We start from the raw sequence: 15,262 nt of genomic DNA, 5'->3' as shown, positions 1-15,262 counted from the left end.
CACGCTTTGCACTACACGGCAGTAGGATCCAGCTTTGATAATGACTTCAGAGGCATTGCTGGAACAGACACCTACCCATCAATGTTTAAGTCTAAAGGATCTGATATTTAAAAGGTGACAGTAACTCCTTATTTTTATCATTGCCAAGTAAAAGTCATACTACATTCACACACAATAAGTTCCTTCATACAGCTGTCTGAGAAGGTTCAACAGAAAATGCCCCATGTCCTCTTGGGGCAGGTGCTGGGAATGGGAAAGCCATGTGAACTACTTATATGGATGCTTCTCTCAGAGGTATGTCTTGTTCTCTACAGAGAAATGCATCTACACCATGCCTATAAAGATGCCAGAGAAATAAGAGAGTAGAAACAAACAAAAGCCAAACAGAACAAAAACTATGTGGCAATATTTGCAAGAATTTCCCATTGCCACTTAGATAATTTAACTGGAACCATAAACATTCGAGCCCACAATTTTCACATTAGAACCAACTTGGGCAAAACAAGATCCAATTTAACTGAATTTAAATATGCAACTTTGGGAACCAAGGCCAAAGCGGTGTTGCAATTCATGCAGTAAAAATGGGTCGTATAAGACACGGTCTCTCATGACGCCACTCTGGCCACAAAGAAAAATATTTAGTTTTGCTAACCTCTGTAAATATAATTTTGAAGTGCAGCTAATAAGACAAGCTGGTTTCATTAACCATGGGTTGCTTAAGGTTTCTGATAACTAATGCTGCAAGCAGAGAATTGGTTTTGTTTGTTTTTTTTTTCCCCTGTGCTGCAGATGCATTCCCTCAACACAGCTTTTGACTGTCATGCTCCGTTTCTCTTAAGAGGGACATCGTTGTTCATTACACACCACACGAGAGCTTTCTCACATCAGAAAACAAGGGGAGGAATCAGCCTGCCTGGTTGCTTTCAAATGCCTTTCTTTCTCACCCATTATCATTTTAAATAAACAATTTGCTTGTTAAGCATTTCCCCCTGTGGCTTCCTGCACCTCAGTTTTCCTCCCCATCTCCCCTTGCCCAGCACACTCACATTGCACCGTTCTCGCAGCCAGCCCAACACCAGCACATCCAGGCCCAGGACATCCCCAGGCCCCGACCCCTCCCGGGCTGCTGCAGACAGACATCCACCCACACTGCCTGCTGTCTGTCCCAGGGGCACCCGTGTCAAAGATGATCATTGTCTGCATACTCATCCTGGTTGCAAAAGCCTCCAAAAATTCTGCAAAATGCTGTATTTTCACCGTTTGAATTTGCAGCTGGCAGGCCGTTAATTCTCTCTGCATTTACCCCATTTTATGCCCAGAATTAGCATTTTACCCCAGGTGAGGCTGGACTGCCCACAGCTATAGAGTGAAAATATAACCACTCCACTGCCTACCTGTCTGAAGGCCAGGGAGAAAGGCTGACACTGAATGCTCTTTGCACGTTGGAAGGGCAATACTGCAAAAGGCCCAGGCTCTAGGTCATTCATGAATCATTCCCTCCCAGTACATAAACAACTCATTTATGTGGCAAAAAAAGAGCACACGTGCGTCATGGCTTGGAGAAAGCGACGCAAGCAGAAACCTAACTCACCCAAACCCGTGTCAGATTTTTAAGAATGGGACAAGAAAGCCACCACAAAGGAAGCCACCACACACCGACGGGTGCAAGGTCCAGGGGTACTGCACAGGAAGCCTGCTGGGAGCTCCCTAACTCTCATTCCTTCAGCAGTCCCAAGATCCAGTGAAATAAGGCCCCACTTGGCCACACACAATAGCAATTGCAGTCCGACCATTCCCTATAAAGCAACAAGAAAGGAATGGAGATGCTCAAATCTCCCCTAGAAATAGGGTAACTGAGCTCAGAAACAGTCCTGGAGACTCCACTCAGGATTTGGCTACACCGAGGGTGGTCGTGAGGCTTGAGGAGAAGGACAAGGAAGGCATCGCTTCCCAACAAGGATTCTTCTAGGGCTGCTGGACAATGCTCGGGGACCACAGCGCTCACCTGCACGCAAGCCGCACAGAATGAGAGTGAAGGCAGCGCAGGCAGCTCCCCACCACAGAACACGAGCATGGCACTGTACCCCCACTGGACGGCTGTTTACATGATTTCCCACTCCCTCCCCACCGTGTTTAGTTTGCACTCTGAAAATAGAATTTACAGGCTGTGAACAAAGATGGCAAACTGGCATGTATTTGTCCTCTCAGGTAAAGCAAAAGTTCTCTCCGTGCTTCTCCCAAAAACCCAAAAGAACAAACCGGTCCCAGGGATACACTCAGGCACAGGGACAAAGCACGCAATCCCACTGCCTGGAAGCAGCCAAAGGGGTGTAGGAATACCCTGAACGGATCTGGGAGCCAGATTTCTATCACCTTGCTCATCTGCAACAGGCCCTTGCAACACAGCTTCACTGAAAATGACATAGCTTCACTGAATTGGCAGGAATGCCTGCAGCAGAAGGTCTTGCTTGCCCAGGGTGAAGATCATAATCTGGATTTCCAAAGCCTCTCTTACTGCAGGACTGGAAACCCAGACACGGCAGTTTATTGGCAAAACCTGAAGCCCCACATAACCAATCTGGCTTAAATAACCTTGCAAAACTATCATGTCAGCTTAGGGATTGTCTTCCCAGTGCTCACTGCTGTGACAGCTCTGGAATTCAGCAGCTGGGAGAAACACTGAGGCAGCCAGCTTGGGCTACAGCACCCACAGACAGTACCTGCGACCCAGACACAGTGGGGATCAGCCCCAAAAACACCTGGGAAAACACACCACCCCCACATGGGAGCTTACATGCAGGCATATGACATCACCCACTGGTCTGAAGTAGGGTTGTAAACCCATACAAGCCTCCTTGGCTCAGCAGAGGGGGACTGACATGACATTTCAGTACTGTTTCCACTGGGTGTGACCATACTCGCTCTCTGCAGTCCTGGACCTACCAGTACTTCATCTCCACCAATAATCCCTGCCCACCACCTCCACCCATAGATCTCCCTAGTCCTTCCCACATGCAGTTACCCCCTCAAAGCTCTTAGTACCCACTCAGCCAATGATGCTGCCAGGTGGTCATCTTCAGCAATCCTCCCTTCTGTCAAGGCCATTGATGGCTGTCTTTAAGCTGATGGAGGGGACTTGCCGGGATAGCAATCTTCTGCTCAGGGTTTCACTGCTCTCAACAAGTCCATGTGGGTCGATACTGCAGTTGTGTACACACAGGCTTGCTTGGTTAAGACTGCGCAGCACAGTAATTGCACTGAATTACACTCCCACCTTGTAGGTTCCAGATTACAGAAGCTTTTAGAGAAATTGTAATTCCGCACCTTGCATAAAAACGCCTTGTTATGGAATCTGGGAGCCTTCGCTCATACACACACACTGCGTGAACACAGTCGTACAACACTTTGAAATACATAGCTCAGATTGACTCGCTTCAGTTTACTTCATCATTTTGGTGACCCTTGGACTTTGCTTCAAACTGCCATGTATGCAAGCTAGTAAAACAACAAGCATATTACTTTATATCCAATGGCTGCTTATTAAATGTTTCTAACTCCAGCACTTTAAAGGTCAAGAATCCACAGTTAAATAAGCTGTCACATGAAATTTCTGTAGTAAATGCTTATTTCAAATGGTTTAGAGTTAAAGCTTCAAATTATAACCTGCAGAACAAGAAAAATGCATTATAGGGATGCAAAAATACAAAAATATTTTACACTACAGATAAAACGAAAAAAACTGATCAGATGCTTAGCACAAAAAAGATTTTTGAATTCAAACGAGTAAAAACTCAGTAAAGATATTTTAACAGGCAGCGCTATCTTGATAACAAGAAATATTTCAATCTAGCAAATCCACTTCTTGCCGTGCGTTTATATTTTGCTTTACCTTCTGCTTGACAAATCCCTAGCTGATTTAAACGAGGATAATATTTTAAAAGGAGTTTTGCTGGCACTCCATAGCTGTCTCAGATCCACACTGCTTGATGGCCCCAGAGGTGTGCTTGCACAGACACCAAGCAGCCAGCGGTATTGCTTACTTAGCCTTAAAATTCCTTTTTAAAGTATTCAGCAACCATTCTACCTGACAAGCACCTTATTCTGGATGGCCTGCTGTGCTTTTGAAAGCCTCCTAGGCTAAAGTAATAAAAGTGACCATCAGTAAATAAAAAGTGCTACAAACACCAATTTACTCACTCATCAGGAGCTCAGGCCTAACTATGAAAGCAGTGAATGAAATTCATACACAGTGCCATACAGATCCCTCCTTAAACCTCCTTCCAGTGAAAATAATTATTTCTGAAATTTAAGAAGACACCAGATGCCCAGGTTCAGCACAACAGCAAGAATGATAGGAAAGATGCAGAATTATTCTTGGATTGATAGGAAAAACATGGGTTGCAAATATGTGGCATGCTCACGGTGGGCAAGTGCTGAAGCAGCATTGCTGCACGTTGGGATATGGTACCCAGTACACAGACAAAACAAATAGAAATTATGCCAAAATGGGGAATTCATTAATAGAGGAAATGAGAGTTCGAAGGTAACAAGAAGAGCTACTAACAGAAAGGGCTATTACAAAAATACGGAAACTAAATACCTTCCACCCTTCCTTTAAAGCTGCCCTAACTTGCAGTAACTCACCACCAACTCCTTGGTTTGACTGGGGGTTTTTTTGGTGCTTCTGTACATACCCACTAAACAACAAATCACTGCTAGTTCAGTAAAGCCTGGCACCTACTGCCGTATCTATGCGTGATGCAATTCTTTCCTCCAAGTTTAAAGCAAAAGGCTAGATGAGAGTCAGGAAAATGAGAAATATGTGGGTCTTAGGAACAGATGAGGGAAAAGTTCGTGTTAAGGGAGAGGAACTCACTTCTAGTCTCATTAGGCCTTTTCAAAGGATGCCTCACAGAATGATAAGGGACTTGGCTATTATGATGAGTATCAAGAGATGAGGCCTAAGTGAATACCAAACTTCTGGTGTCTTCAAGCATATTTTTCATGTCTCCCTAGGACCACCACAGCTGACAGTAACCAAGACAGGAATATGTCTTCTTGAGCAGGGAACATATCTACTCTTTAGACACGACAAATTCCACATGGACTTAAAAACTGTATGTAAGACAACTTCTTCTATGTCTGAAGCTCTGATTTTACCTTTAGTCTTAATTACTAAGCTGTACTGGATCTGTATTTTATTTATTTTCATGAACATTCCTGGTGGTGATTTCTGAAACAAAAAAAAAAGATGATGCTGAGACCAAAAGCATTACACTGAACAGTTTTAAAATGCTTATACCACTATCATCTTTTTTGTACTCCTAGCTACATTTAATATGCAGCTACTAAAAGAAAAAACACTGCACCAGCAATTTAAAGTATCATTGTGAATCCTGAAGTTGTCACAGCAACTAAAATAGTACCTTAGTATGTTGGGAGTTCAATGTTGAACTGAGGTTGCAGGAACACTTATTATAAAGCATTTAGGTTCACGGTATGTCACCAGTCTGATAAATTTAATCACAGTAAGCAAAACAGCGTCTACAGGATTTATGTCCTACCATTTTTTCTCTAGTTTTATGAGTACCTTGAACCAGAAAGATAAGTATTAGGATTTCAGCAGCCATTAATCTGGTCCTGGATTATTTTACAATGCTGTGAGTGCAGCTTGTCCTGCAGTCACCACACCAGAATGAGCCTGGTACTTCAGAGGACGTGCTGAACACGTTGCTCCCAGGGCAAGGCACAGCCCAGTGGAACCATCTGAGGCCCACACTGTGCAGAGATGCCAGGCTGCATTTGATCAGCAGTTAGAGCAGATAGAGACAGAGCAGACAGAGGCATTGCCTTTTGCCTTTTCAACCTATTCCCTACATCAGGGCTACAGGGCAGAGACTTTTCTTGTGGCTTAGTTTTCAAGCAGAGCAGTTACCTGCTCAGCAAGCCCCAGGGCTGGGCACAGAAAGATTCCGGACAGCTCTGAATCACCCTTGTAAAGCTGCTGCAGCCCATATTTAGATCAGTGAAACACCTCCTCCATCTTCTCAAATAATAAGGAAATTTGGAGAGAAACAAGCAGCCCAGCATATAGTCAAATCTCAAACAGAGGAGCACAAAGTCATCTGAACTGTCTTCCCTCCTGAGACTGGTTTTGCACTGCTCTGAGACATCAATATACAGGATTATGGATTCTTTCCCTGTGATAATCAATTCTTTGATACCAGCCAAGATATGGCAAGCTTCAGAGGTAACCTACAGACTGAAAAATTCCACCACCAAAACTACTAAACAGTACAGCAGAATGGATTGTTTCAACATTGGCCAAAAGTGAACTTGCTTTCAAATCAGCAAATCTTTGGGGGATGATAAATGTACCACTCTGCTTTTCTCCATAGTTTCCACTTACACACTCAAGAGTACAGCTAGAGCTGGAATTGCACTGCAGCAGCGAGGATAAGGCTATGACAATGCACAACCTGAGATCTCTATCAATTATTTGTGTTTGAGAGATTACAGATCCTTATCTTGTGGCATTACTTGTAGTAATCAGTCAATTTTGACAGCTAATCTAGAGGTCCATACATATTGTTGCTCAGAAGCTCAGCAGGTATTGCTAAGATCTGTTTTCAGATAACCCAACTATTTACCTACTCTAAAAAACACATACCAAAGGATGTGCTTTATCTCTTCACCAGTGGGTTAAAGCTAAAGGTGAACAAAGAGTAGCTCACAGGCTGGGGGAGGGCTCCAGAAGTTAAACTCAAAACCAGCCTAATTTTTCAGATGGGGCACTGACCACATCCCAGCCCACACCAAGCCACAACCAGCATTATTTATCAAGTTGGCGCAACTGCAGGTAAATGAGAACAATTTTTCCAATTAAGCTTAATTCCAAGACAAAGGGACAAACATTGCCATCACATGCCTTTACTATCAGTGGTATGCACATCTACGCTTCAGCCTCTAACCCACTCGACCGTAAACAGTTGAGAAAGTCATGCTGAAAATTGTTGACAAATCCCAAGTTTTATGATCTAACGCTGTGTTAGGCCTTGGGCAATACCCATGGACATCAGCGGGTGAAAACCCTTGTGCTTCAGCAGGCTTGGACCAATATCGCACGACATTTTATCTCATTGCACTGGCACATTTGCTGACAGGTTCACACAAGGGGCCTTTGTGGGTAGGAACAATGAGAGAGGCGCGCACAGCACAGGAAAATGGGTGGTGACCACCAAGAGCTGGAAAAAAGCCTCTTTCAAAGGAAGGTCTTTGAAAACATTTGTTACACCCCACCCGGCTATTTTCACTACAATATTTCAGTACATAAAAGCAACACAGGGAAAATAAACAGCCCACCCTTCAATACGTTGAAGGTTCTCCAACCCCTGAAAAAGATCAGCCAGCCGTAACACCACAAAAATCTTCACCAAAAGGAGCCATGAAAGTGGTCTGAATGCATCCACCTAAACGTCCTGCACCATTTTTCTTCTTCCATGCCTCTCCAGGCTTTCTGTGTAACCTGACTCAATTAGATGTCTCTATTTCCAGAGTGAAGTAATCAAAAATTTAAAACTGTATTGGCTGGTAAATAAATGATAGCGAGCATTTATAGGGATAATAAAGTAAATATATTGCTGTCATTTTGAAAACTGCAATATAAGTGAATGGCCCTCCACAACACATTTCAGCTGTGATTTTTTTTTTCCTAATTCTGCCAACTAAATCAGCAGCTACAACCAATCAAGAGATTTGATAAAACAGCTGCAAGACAGAAAAGAAGCAATAAAACCAATCCATAATGAAATGGGTCTCTGAAATCAGAGGATAGTTGAAGACTGGAGGCCAGTCTTTCAATGTATGGAGGCCATGCTCTGCCGCAGGCTTGTCTCTGTCACAGTCAGTGAGATGACCAACAGAGAAAAAATTGAACAGATGAAACCCCAGCCTGGGGAATACAAAAGAGGTCCCCCTAATGCTTTTGGCTGCTTTGTGATTATATCCTCTACAGCACCCATACTACAACTTCAGTATGTGAAAACAGCAGAGCATCTAACAAAGGAAATTGGGCTACTTCATGTGACTTTGTTTCAAGCACAGGGTCTGTGTTGGACATCCGGTTCAAAATGAAAACGTTTTGTTTCCTTCACAGAACGCTGAAAACCATAATCAAAACTACTTTGCACCGTTGCGTGTTAATATGCCATGACTTGTCCTTTCAAAGTGTCCAATCTTCTATAATAAAGTTAAGAAAACTGCCCTGGCAAAAAAATCTTCACGAAATAATGCCAACCCTTCTTTACTTTTTGGACCTTAATCATTTTTATGCACACTCAGTTATGATGTAGTTAATGGTTTCTCCCTCTCTTGTTTCTGTGCGACTTGCAGCCATTTACAGTAAAAAGATGGATGTCCAGAAAGACAGATTAAACAGCCATTTGTTTGGCAGGCAGAGAATAATAATTCTTGAGAATAACAATACAGATGCTCTAAATTTTGATCATTCCATGTAACACAGTTTCCTCCATTTCCTGCAACAATGATCAAGTGCAGATCCTGAGAGCCAGGTGACATTTCTTGCCCTCTGAGGTGCAAATTTTGTCTGTACAAACATCCTGGGATGCAGCTGATCCTCAGTTTCTGCTTTCTTTCAGGGGGCTCTTATTTTATATGGTAGCTCTTTAGCTGTCCTCTCCTCCTAAGTCATCAGGTAAACGGGAATAGTGCTGTGCTTTTGATCTTTCAGTATTCAAGTCTGTCACTAGTTTAAGGTGATAAAAAAAAAACCAAAAAATCAAAGATTAGTATCTTGAGCTGGGGTAAATGGTATTCCCTTGCTTCAAGGGAAAACAATTGAACCAAAGGGTCAGGCTGCCTCAGAAAACCAGCAGTCATTTCAGCAAAGGTAGGCAATTTACAGCTTAAATCAGTCTGGAGCGACATAACTTGGGGGCAATCAGTGCCTTCTCTGTCTATCCTCCACCCCCCTCCTTCAGCTGCTGGCAAAGCCCTGAGGGGCCCTCTCACTGTTGACCTTACTCTCAGCACCCATCACTAGAGCAGAAGCCAGTGGGATGTCAAAACTCCGGTACTCAAGGAGGAAACAATTGTGGCTCCTCCACACTCAACTGCAGTATTTAAAATATTTTTTAAATTAAGGCTTGGTTCTGTTGGGGAATGGCCTCCAGCTCTTCTGATGCGTTGCCCTGAATACAAACTTTCAAAGGGAACAGATATAAGGGCAGTCTGTGTTGTAACACTGAGTAACTGGATGCAGTCTTTCTATGCTGGTGTTTCTTGCATTGTTTCCTTTCCTACTTCTGCCTACTAACTTCTATGGCTGGTTACCCTAGCCAAGAATAAAAGATGATGAGAAATGGGAAGCAGCAAAACTGGAAAGCATGTGGTGTGTATACAAAGGCAAGTTCACACAGCCACGTTTCTCTGTATTTTCTTTTTCTTTTTTACCTCAGACTATGAGATAACACATCAGTATTTTGCAATTATTCCTGTTGAAGCTTTTCTTCCCCTTTAAAATTAAGCAAAAAAGGGACATACGTGTATATTTGGCCTGATCTCACCTCCATCACAATCCCATTACCTCAAGACAGCAGGAGGCAGGAACCTAAGAACAGTAGTAAAATGTATTTATTTAAAAAAGTAGGTAGGTAAAAGTTCTTCCAGAAAATAAGCTAGATTTTCTTGTTGTTGTTGTTGAATTCGATACAATTCACAAATGTCAACTTACTGTTAAGCTCCCTTACCTTCTCTTAACGACACAGACTACGACCAAGCAGGTCTTGAACATCTATCAGAACTTTGCATCTATCAGGGTGTGGTACTTCAATATTTCACTATTTTGATTCTAATTGTATAGCAGCCAAATTTCTAATAAGAAAGCCTAAGATATGCACACTGCAATGCATGTAACTGTAGCAGTCCAAGCATAAGGAGTCAGAGGAGTTACACAAACCAGATGGTACTTTCCAAGGCAAGGGTGAGGGTGCTCTCATTCGTTTTGAGCCAAGAGTCTCAATAACTACCAGCACTGTTTTATAAACATATCTTATGCCTCCTTACAGCAGTTCTTGGAAAATATAGCTTTTATTCTTCTTGTTCTTTCCTAAAGTAAGTTAAACAACTAAACTGCATGATGGTTCCAAAATTACTGCTTTCTCAGGAGAAGCAGGAAGGGGAAAAAGAAGGGGAAAAAGATGAAGAGCTTCACCTGCTGCTGAAACTGATGATTTTGTTACTAGAAAACACAACCCGGATGATACAGAGGCCAAAGAGGCCAAGAAACAGTTGTAGCACCACCTTATCCCAGTGCTAGTGCAGCAGAGGGATGAGGCAGGCACAGAGAGAGCACCAGGTACCGGTGTTGCCACAAGCTGAATCCAAAAGTTAACACGGCTTCTCGCCTTAATGCATTCTTTTGAATTTATTTGTATGCCAGTATGGTCAGCTACATTTGTACAAAACATGCTGCTATGGCCAAGACTAGTTATAAAAAGTTTATCCCTTCATAGACAGAAAAAAAAATAATAGTCCTTTCATACAGAATATAGAACAGGAATAAATATTTAACTCTTACTGGAACAGCCACATGCTACTGTGAAATACATTTAAGACTAAAAAACCCTTATAATTAAATTGTACAATTATGATATAAACTTGATTTAACATAGTTTCTAGTCAATGGCATATTTACAAAATAACAAACCTTACAGGAATACATTTTATGTATATCCTATTCATTTTAGTCCCAATTTTAAAAAAACCACTATCATATTTACATTTAATAAACATCAAAATCGACCTTTACCCCTTGTTCCAGTTACCATTTCTTCATACCTGTAATGGACTTCCACCAATTTCTCTTGACCCTCCCACTAGCCTTTTGAAGAAAATTTGGAAACAGGAGGAAAAAAATCTCCAAGGGCTCTAAACCAACAATAATTCCCAGAACCAACCCACACGGGTGAACGTTTCAACCACAGTTTCTCCACTTAGAGGTGTCCGCTATTCAGATCAATGATTAAGACTGAAATAGGTGATACCAACTAAAACTTTATCATCTGCCAATAAATGTTTACCATATCTGAGAAGACATTGTTTACCTTTAACCAACAAAAGCTGGAAGAATCTGTTTGAAAGCACAGTAAAACTGACCCACAGTGCAACACGGAACAGGGAAGTCCACAAATCTACTATATTTACAATTAAGCTTCAAGTCAAAGTGGAGGTAGGGTGTAGGCCCATGCCTCTGGAGATGCAGGGATTTTATTCACTATGATTACAGCATGTTTTATTAAAATCCTGAAGGAAGACATGTTTCCCTGAAGCTCTGGCTTACTAACAACTCCGGGAGCAGGATGAATGACAGCGTCAAACCTCATCAGCCCAGAAAGAAAGAAGAATGCCAGGAACTTGTCTAACCTGTAGATCAGAGGTTGCAGGACTCGTTTGAATTAACACACTTTGAATCTAAGCATTTTTTAAAAAGAACAATCCGATCAATTTAAGCAACTTTCAGGGATGAAGAACCAACCCATTGTAACATTTAGTAGGTTGCTCTGCTGGTCAGTCACCTTCACTGTCAAAATATTTGCACAGATTTTATTTTCCCTCTGTAAGAACTAATTTCTTACTGCCTATTTTTATAGGTCTGAAGATATTTTGGGCACATAGGCGTGCCAACCCAACACCACTTGACTTTCAGCCTGTTTTGTATGCTGAAAAGTCTCCTAACCAGCAGGTCTTGCATCACTGATATGGTCTGCACAGAAACAAGGTGCAAATTCAAAACAAACATTTAACATGAGAAAACTTCAGGCTGAGGAAGAAAGAATGCAGAATTAAAAACTGCAGTCTGGCCAGAGGGGAGAGGAAAGACAGAGAAACAAGCAAGATAAGCTATGGGGCTTGGGGAGAAAAAAAAAAAAACACACACAAAACACCCTCATGCCCCCAGTCCAGTTCCCAGAAAAAAAAAACTGTGTGTGTGCTGAACACTGTTTCTCCTTCTGCATTATGTGTGTACCAGCCACAGCAAATTGTTACTTAGGTGCTTTCTAGAATTACACTGTTCACTTGTACTCACCATCATACACCTTTGCCTAGCATGAACACATCTACAGACAAATTGCTCTAGAGACTTAAAAAACAGAGGGTGGCTACAGGTAGTGGCTGCAAAGCCTGTTGCTGTGTGACCCCTCCTCAGGGTTTAGATGGGAAGGCCTGAATGCCATGGAGCATATACCCTGTGGTTCAGGGTTGACTGAAAACAGCTTTGCTTGGCAAGTCTCAAAACATGTCTTTCCCATATCTTTTAGAGCTGGAGCTATTTAAATTATCATCTACAAATGTTAAACTCCTCATACTTCCTCATTTCAGCATTAAAATCAAAACAGCAACAAACTGACTGGGACAACCATCTTCAATGTGGGGAGTGGGTTGTCCCATGCCTGCCCCATCAGACTTAAACTCAGAGCATGGATCCAGTATGAACATTCACCTCCACACAGAGACAGGAAACTCAAGCATCTGAAGTACAGGAAAAAATCACCTGAAATAATAAAGTTATTAAGGACCATTTGAAATTGATATCACTTTAAGGAAAGCAAGAAAGGTTACTAATAGAGCTTCATTAAATAATGTTCTCTACCACACAGAGGCCTGAAGCATGGAGAGAACTGGAAACCAGATTTTTATCAAACCATCTCTGGAGGAAGTAGATAACACGATTCAGAAAATGGGAGAAAGATTTGGGAGTGCTGTCAGCAGATTTAGGGAGAACAAAGGGAAAGCATACAACCCAAAAAAAAATCCATGGGTGCAGAAAGACTTCAAGAGCATGGAAAATACTTCCAAGTGCAGACCTAGAATTAGACAAAGAGAACAGTGGAGAACTTTTCACCCTAAGTGTCTTGCTTCACACAGGGTAAAAGGTGCAAGTGTGGCTGAAATACAGGAACATCTGGACTCTGTTAAGTTCCCAGTTATGCAAGCACCAATCACCTTAACCAAGATTTGAGAACAGTAGGACAAAGATTACTTCTGTTTAACTCCATAAATAACATGTTTAAGAACGAAAGGACCCAGCCTGCCCAGTAGCTTCATCACCCTGATGAATCAAGACATAGTAGGTCAGAATTGGTCTTAAAGAAGGAGTCACTTCCCATCCCCAAAAGGACACCGTAAAGAAGAGTTCCTTCATAAAAACTTTATAGAAAGGATAAAAAAATTTACAGTCTATTAAACAGTACTTTTATATAAAAATATGACTACAATTGAGCAAACACAACTCGGTCCTGAAAAAATCTAGACAAAATCTTAAATCAGGATCTCTTTTCTCTTTGCTCAAATACTTTTCCCCATGCTGCTGCCCACCAACTTGCACCACCCTCGCCCATGCTAAGCTCCCATAACTATTTACTCAGTGAACCCCATGCTAGCAGTTACACTTTCAAGACCACCCCTAGCCCTTCTTTAAAAGGTATTAATGAGGGTATCTCTCCCTTCAAGCAGCAACTGAAAAACCTTTGGCACTGTCTCTTCCACTTCTGGCCTGAATAAAATTCTTGTCATGGCTGTCTGTCGAAATAGCTCAGGTCTTACATGCATACTCTCTGGTCTGACTCCTCACCTAAACTACCTGAAATGACTAATTTTCTAGTGTGCTTTATCTCCAGCTATCACATTGAAGGCCAGGAGGTGCTGAGCATTTGCAAACTCCTGCCTAAAGATGGATGGAAAGTACAGGAGCTTAGACTAAGCCCAGCCATTTGCAGAATTACATTCTGCAGTACTGTGCTTCTACTTTTGTATTTTTCAACAGACCTTCAGCAGAAGACACAATTTTCCCAAAACTCTCATTGTTTCATGCTACTACTTTCAGTAGTTTTGTGGTCTACCCTTCTATTTCACTGTCTTCATGGAATAGGAGACCATTTTCTGCAGTGACATTGTTTTGACCAACATCCATTCATAATCTACAAGATCACAAGTATGTATAAAGATGTGATAAACAGCAGAGCTACCTCTATTTCTGCTTGTATATTGGAGTTCACACTCTGCCCTTTTTCTTTAAGTGAGTATTAGTTTTTAAACACGTTTTGTTTTCTGATGTTTTTGCTAACCAATACATAAACACAGTGCCAACACATCAGACCACTTTGCTATCCAGCTACGGTAATAAAGCTTTGATGTTACTATCCAAAAGTTTTACTTAATTGAAGTCATGTTTAACATGCCATGAATGGAATCAGCTGGTGCAGCACATCCTGCCTGTTAAAAACCAGGGTACAGCTGCTACTGTACCCTGGCAAGCAGACTTCTGCCAGCATGGCTTCAGGTTATTGCCATAAATTTGGTTTTATATCAGTAAATTAAAACTTAGGTTTTCTTGCATTATGGCATTATTACTGCATTACATTGATATCTAATTATTAAGCCAATGAATGCATCTTTGAAAGCAACTTTCACCTATTTGAACACTGTTGCAAAAGAACTTTATTATCTGTTCCGACATAAAAACATTTTTAATATCATACTTACTTTTCATAAGCCTTTGAAGCTGTGGAGGGAATAAAGCATGACACAGAATGCACATAGTACAGAAGTAAAGCTCAAAGTATTATAACATTATAGTTTTATAACATCAGTGTTCAGTCACAATAAATAGTAAAGCAATTCAGAGTAATACAGGCCCATATCACTTACAAGATTAACAAAGTTTTTTTTCAGATAAAAGTACTTTAGAAAGTTAATACATGTGATATTTTATCCTAAATTACACAGGAAAAATAAAGATACACATGCACAATAAAATACTAAAACAATAGCAGCTCTGAACCTCATATGAATCTGTAAGAAACTGTCTGATCAGCAGCAGCAAGACTGTGCTCTAGCTGATACTCTTCATAGCCACACACACACAAAAAGAGTTTCCCCAGCTTTCAAGGTACCCTTGTCTTCTTTTTATGGAACAAGGAGAGTGTGCCTTCTCATGTGCCTTCCCAGATAGCCTGGACCAACACAGCCTGGCCTTCCCAAGGATTACAGCCATGGCAGCCACACAGCAAAACTGCAATTGGCAGCAATAGCTGGAGAAGGAGTGTTGGAGAAAGGGCAGGTTTTCTAAAGGATGGTCAGAGGCAAACCATTTAGGAATGTGAGAGGGTAACTGTCCTTGACATTTGCAAACTGGCAAGCACTGTACAGCAGCGTCCAGGCTGCAAACAGAATACTTCTAGGT

At 41.7% G+C, this 15,262-nt stretch overlaps 1 protein-coding gene across 2 annotated transcripts in view; it reads right to left on the bottom strand.

The window, feature by feature from the left end:
- The window catches only part of EPAS1 (endothelial PAS domain protein 1), a 78,267-nt gene that overhangs the window by 38,060 nt on the left and 24,945 nt on the right, over positions 1 to 15,262 (bottom strand). Inside the window, exon 1 of one of the 2 annotated variants that reach the window (XM_051612975.1) lies at positions 3,047 to 3,120. The exons of the other annotated variant lie outside the window; for it this stretch is intronic. Coding sequence (XP_051468935.1) covers positions 3,047 to 3,105 — 59 coding nt within the window. The 5' untranslated portion in view covers positions 3,106 to 3,120. Of the gene's footprint in view, positions 1 to 3,046; positions 3,121 to 15,262 lie in introns of those variants that run through there. 2 annotated transcript variants of the gene reach the window in all.

Source organism: Apus apus, chromosome 3, assembly GCF_020740795.1.
Source record: "Apus apus isolate bApuApu2 chromosome 3, bApuApu2.pri.cur, whole genome shotgun sequence".
In the NCBI taxonomy this organism is placed as follows: Eukaryota; Metazoa; Chordata; class Aves; order Apodiformes; family Apodidae; genus Apus; species Apus apus.
Note: the sequence above shows the minus strand (reverse complement) of the source record. Positions and strands in the feature narration are given on the sequence as shown.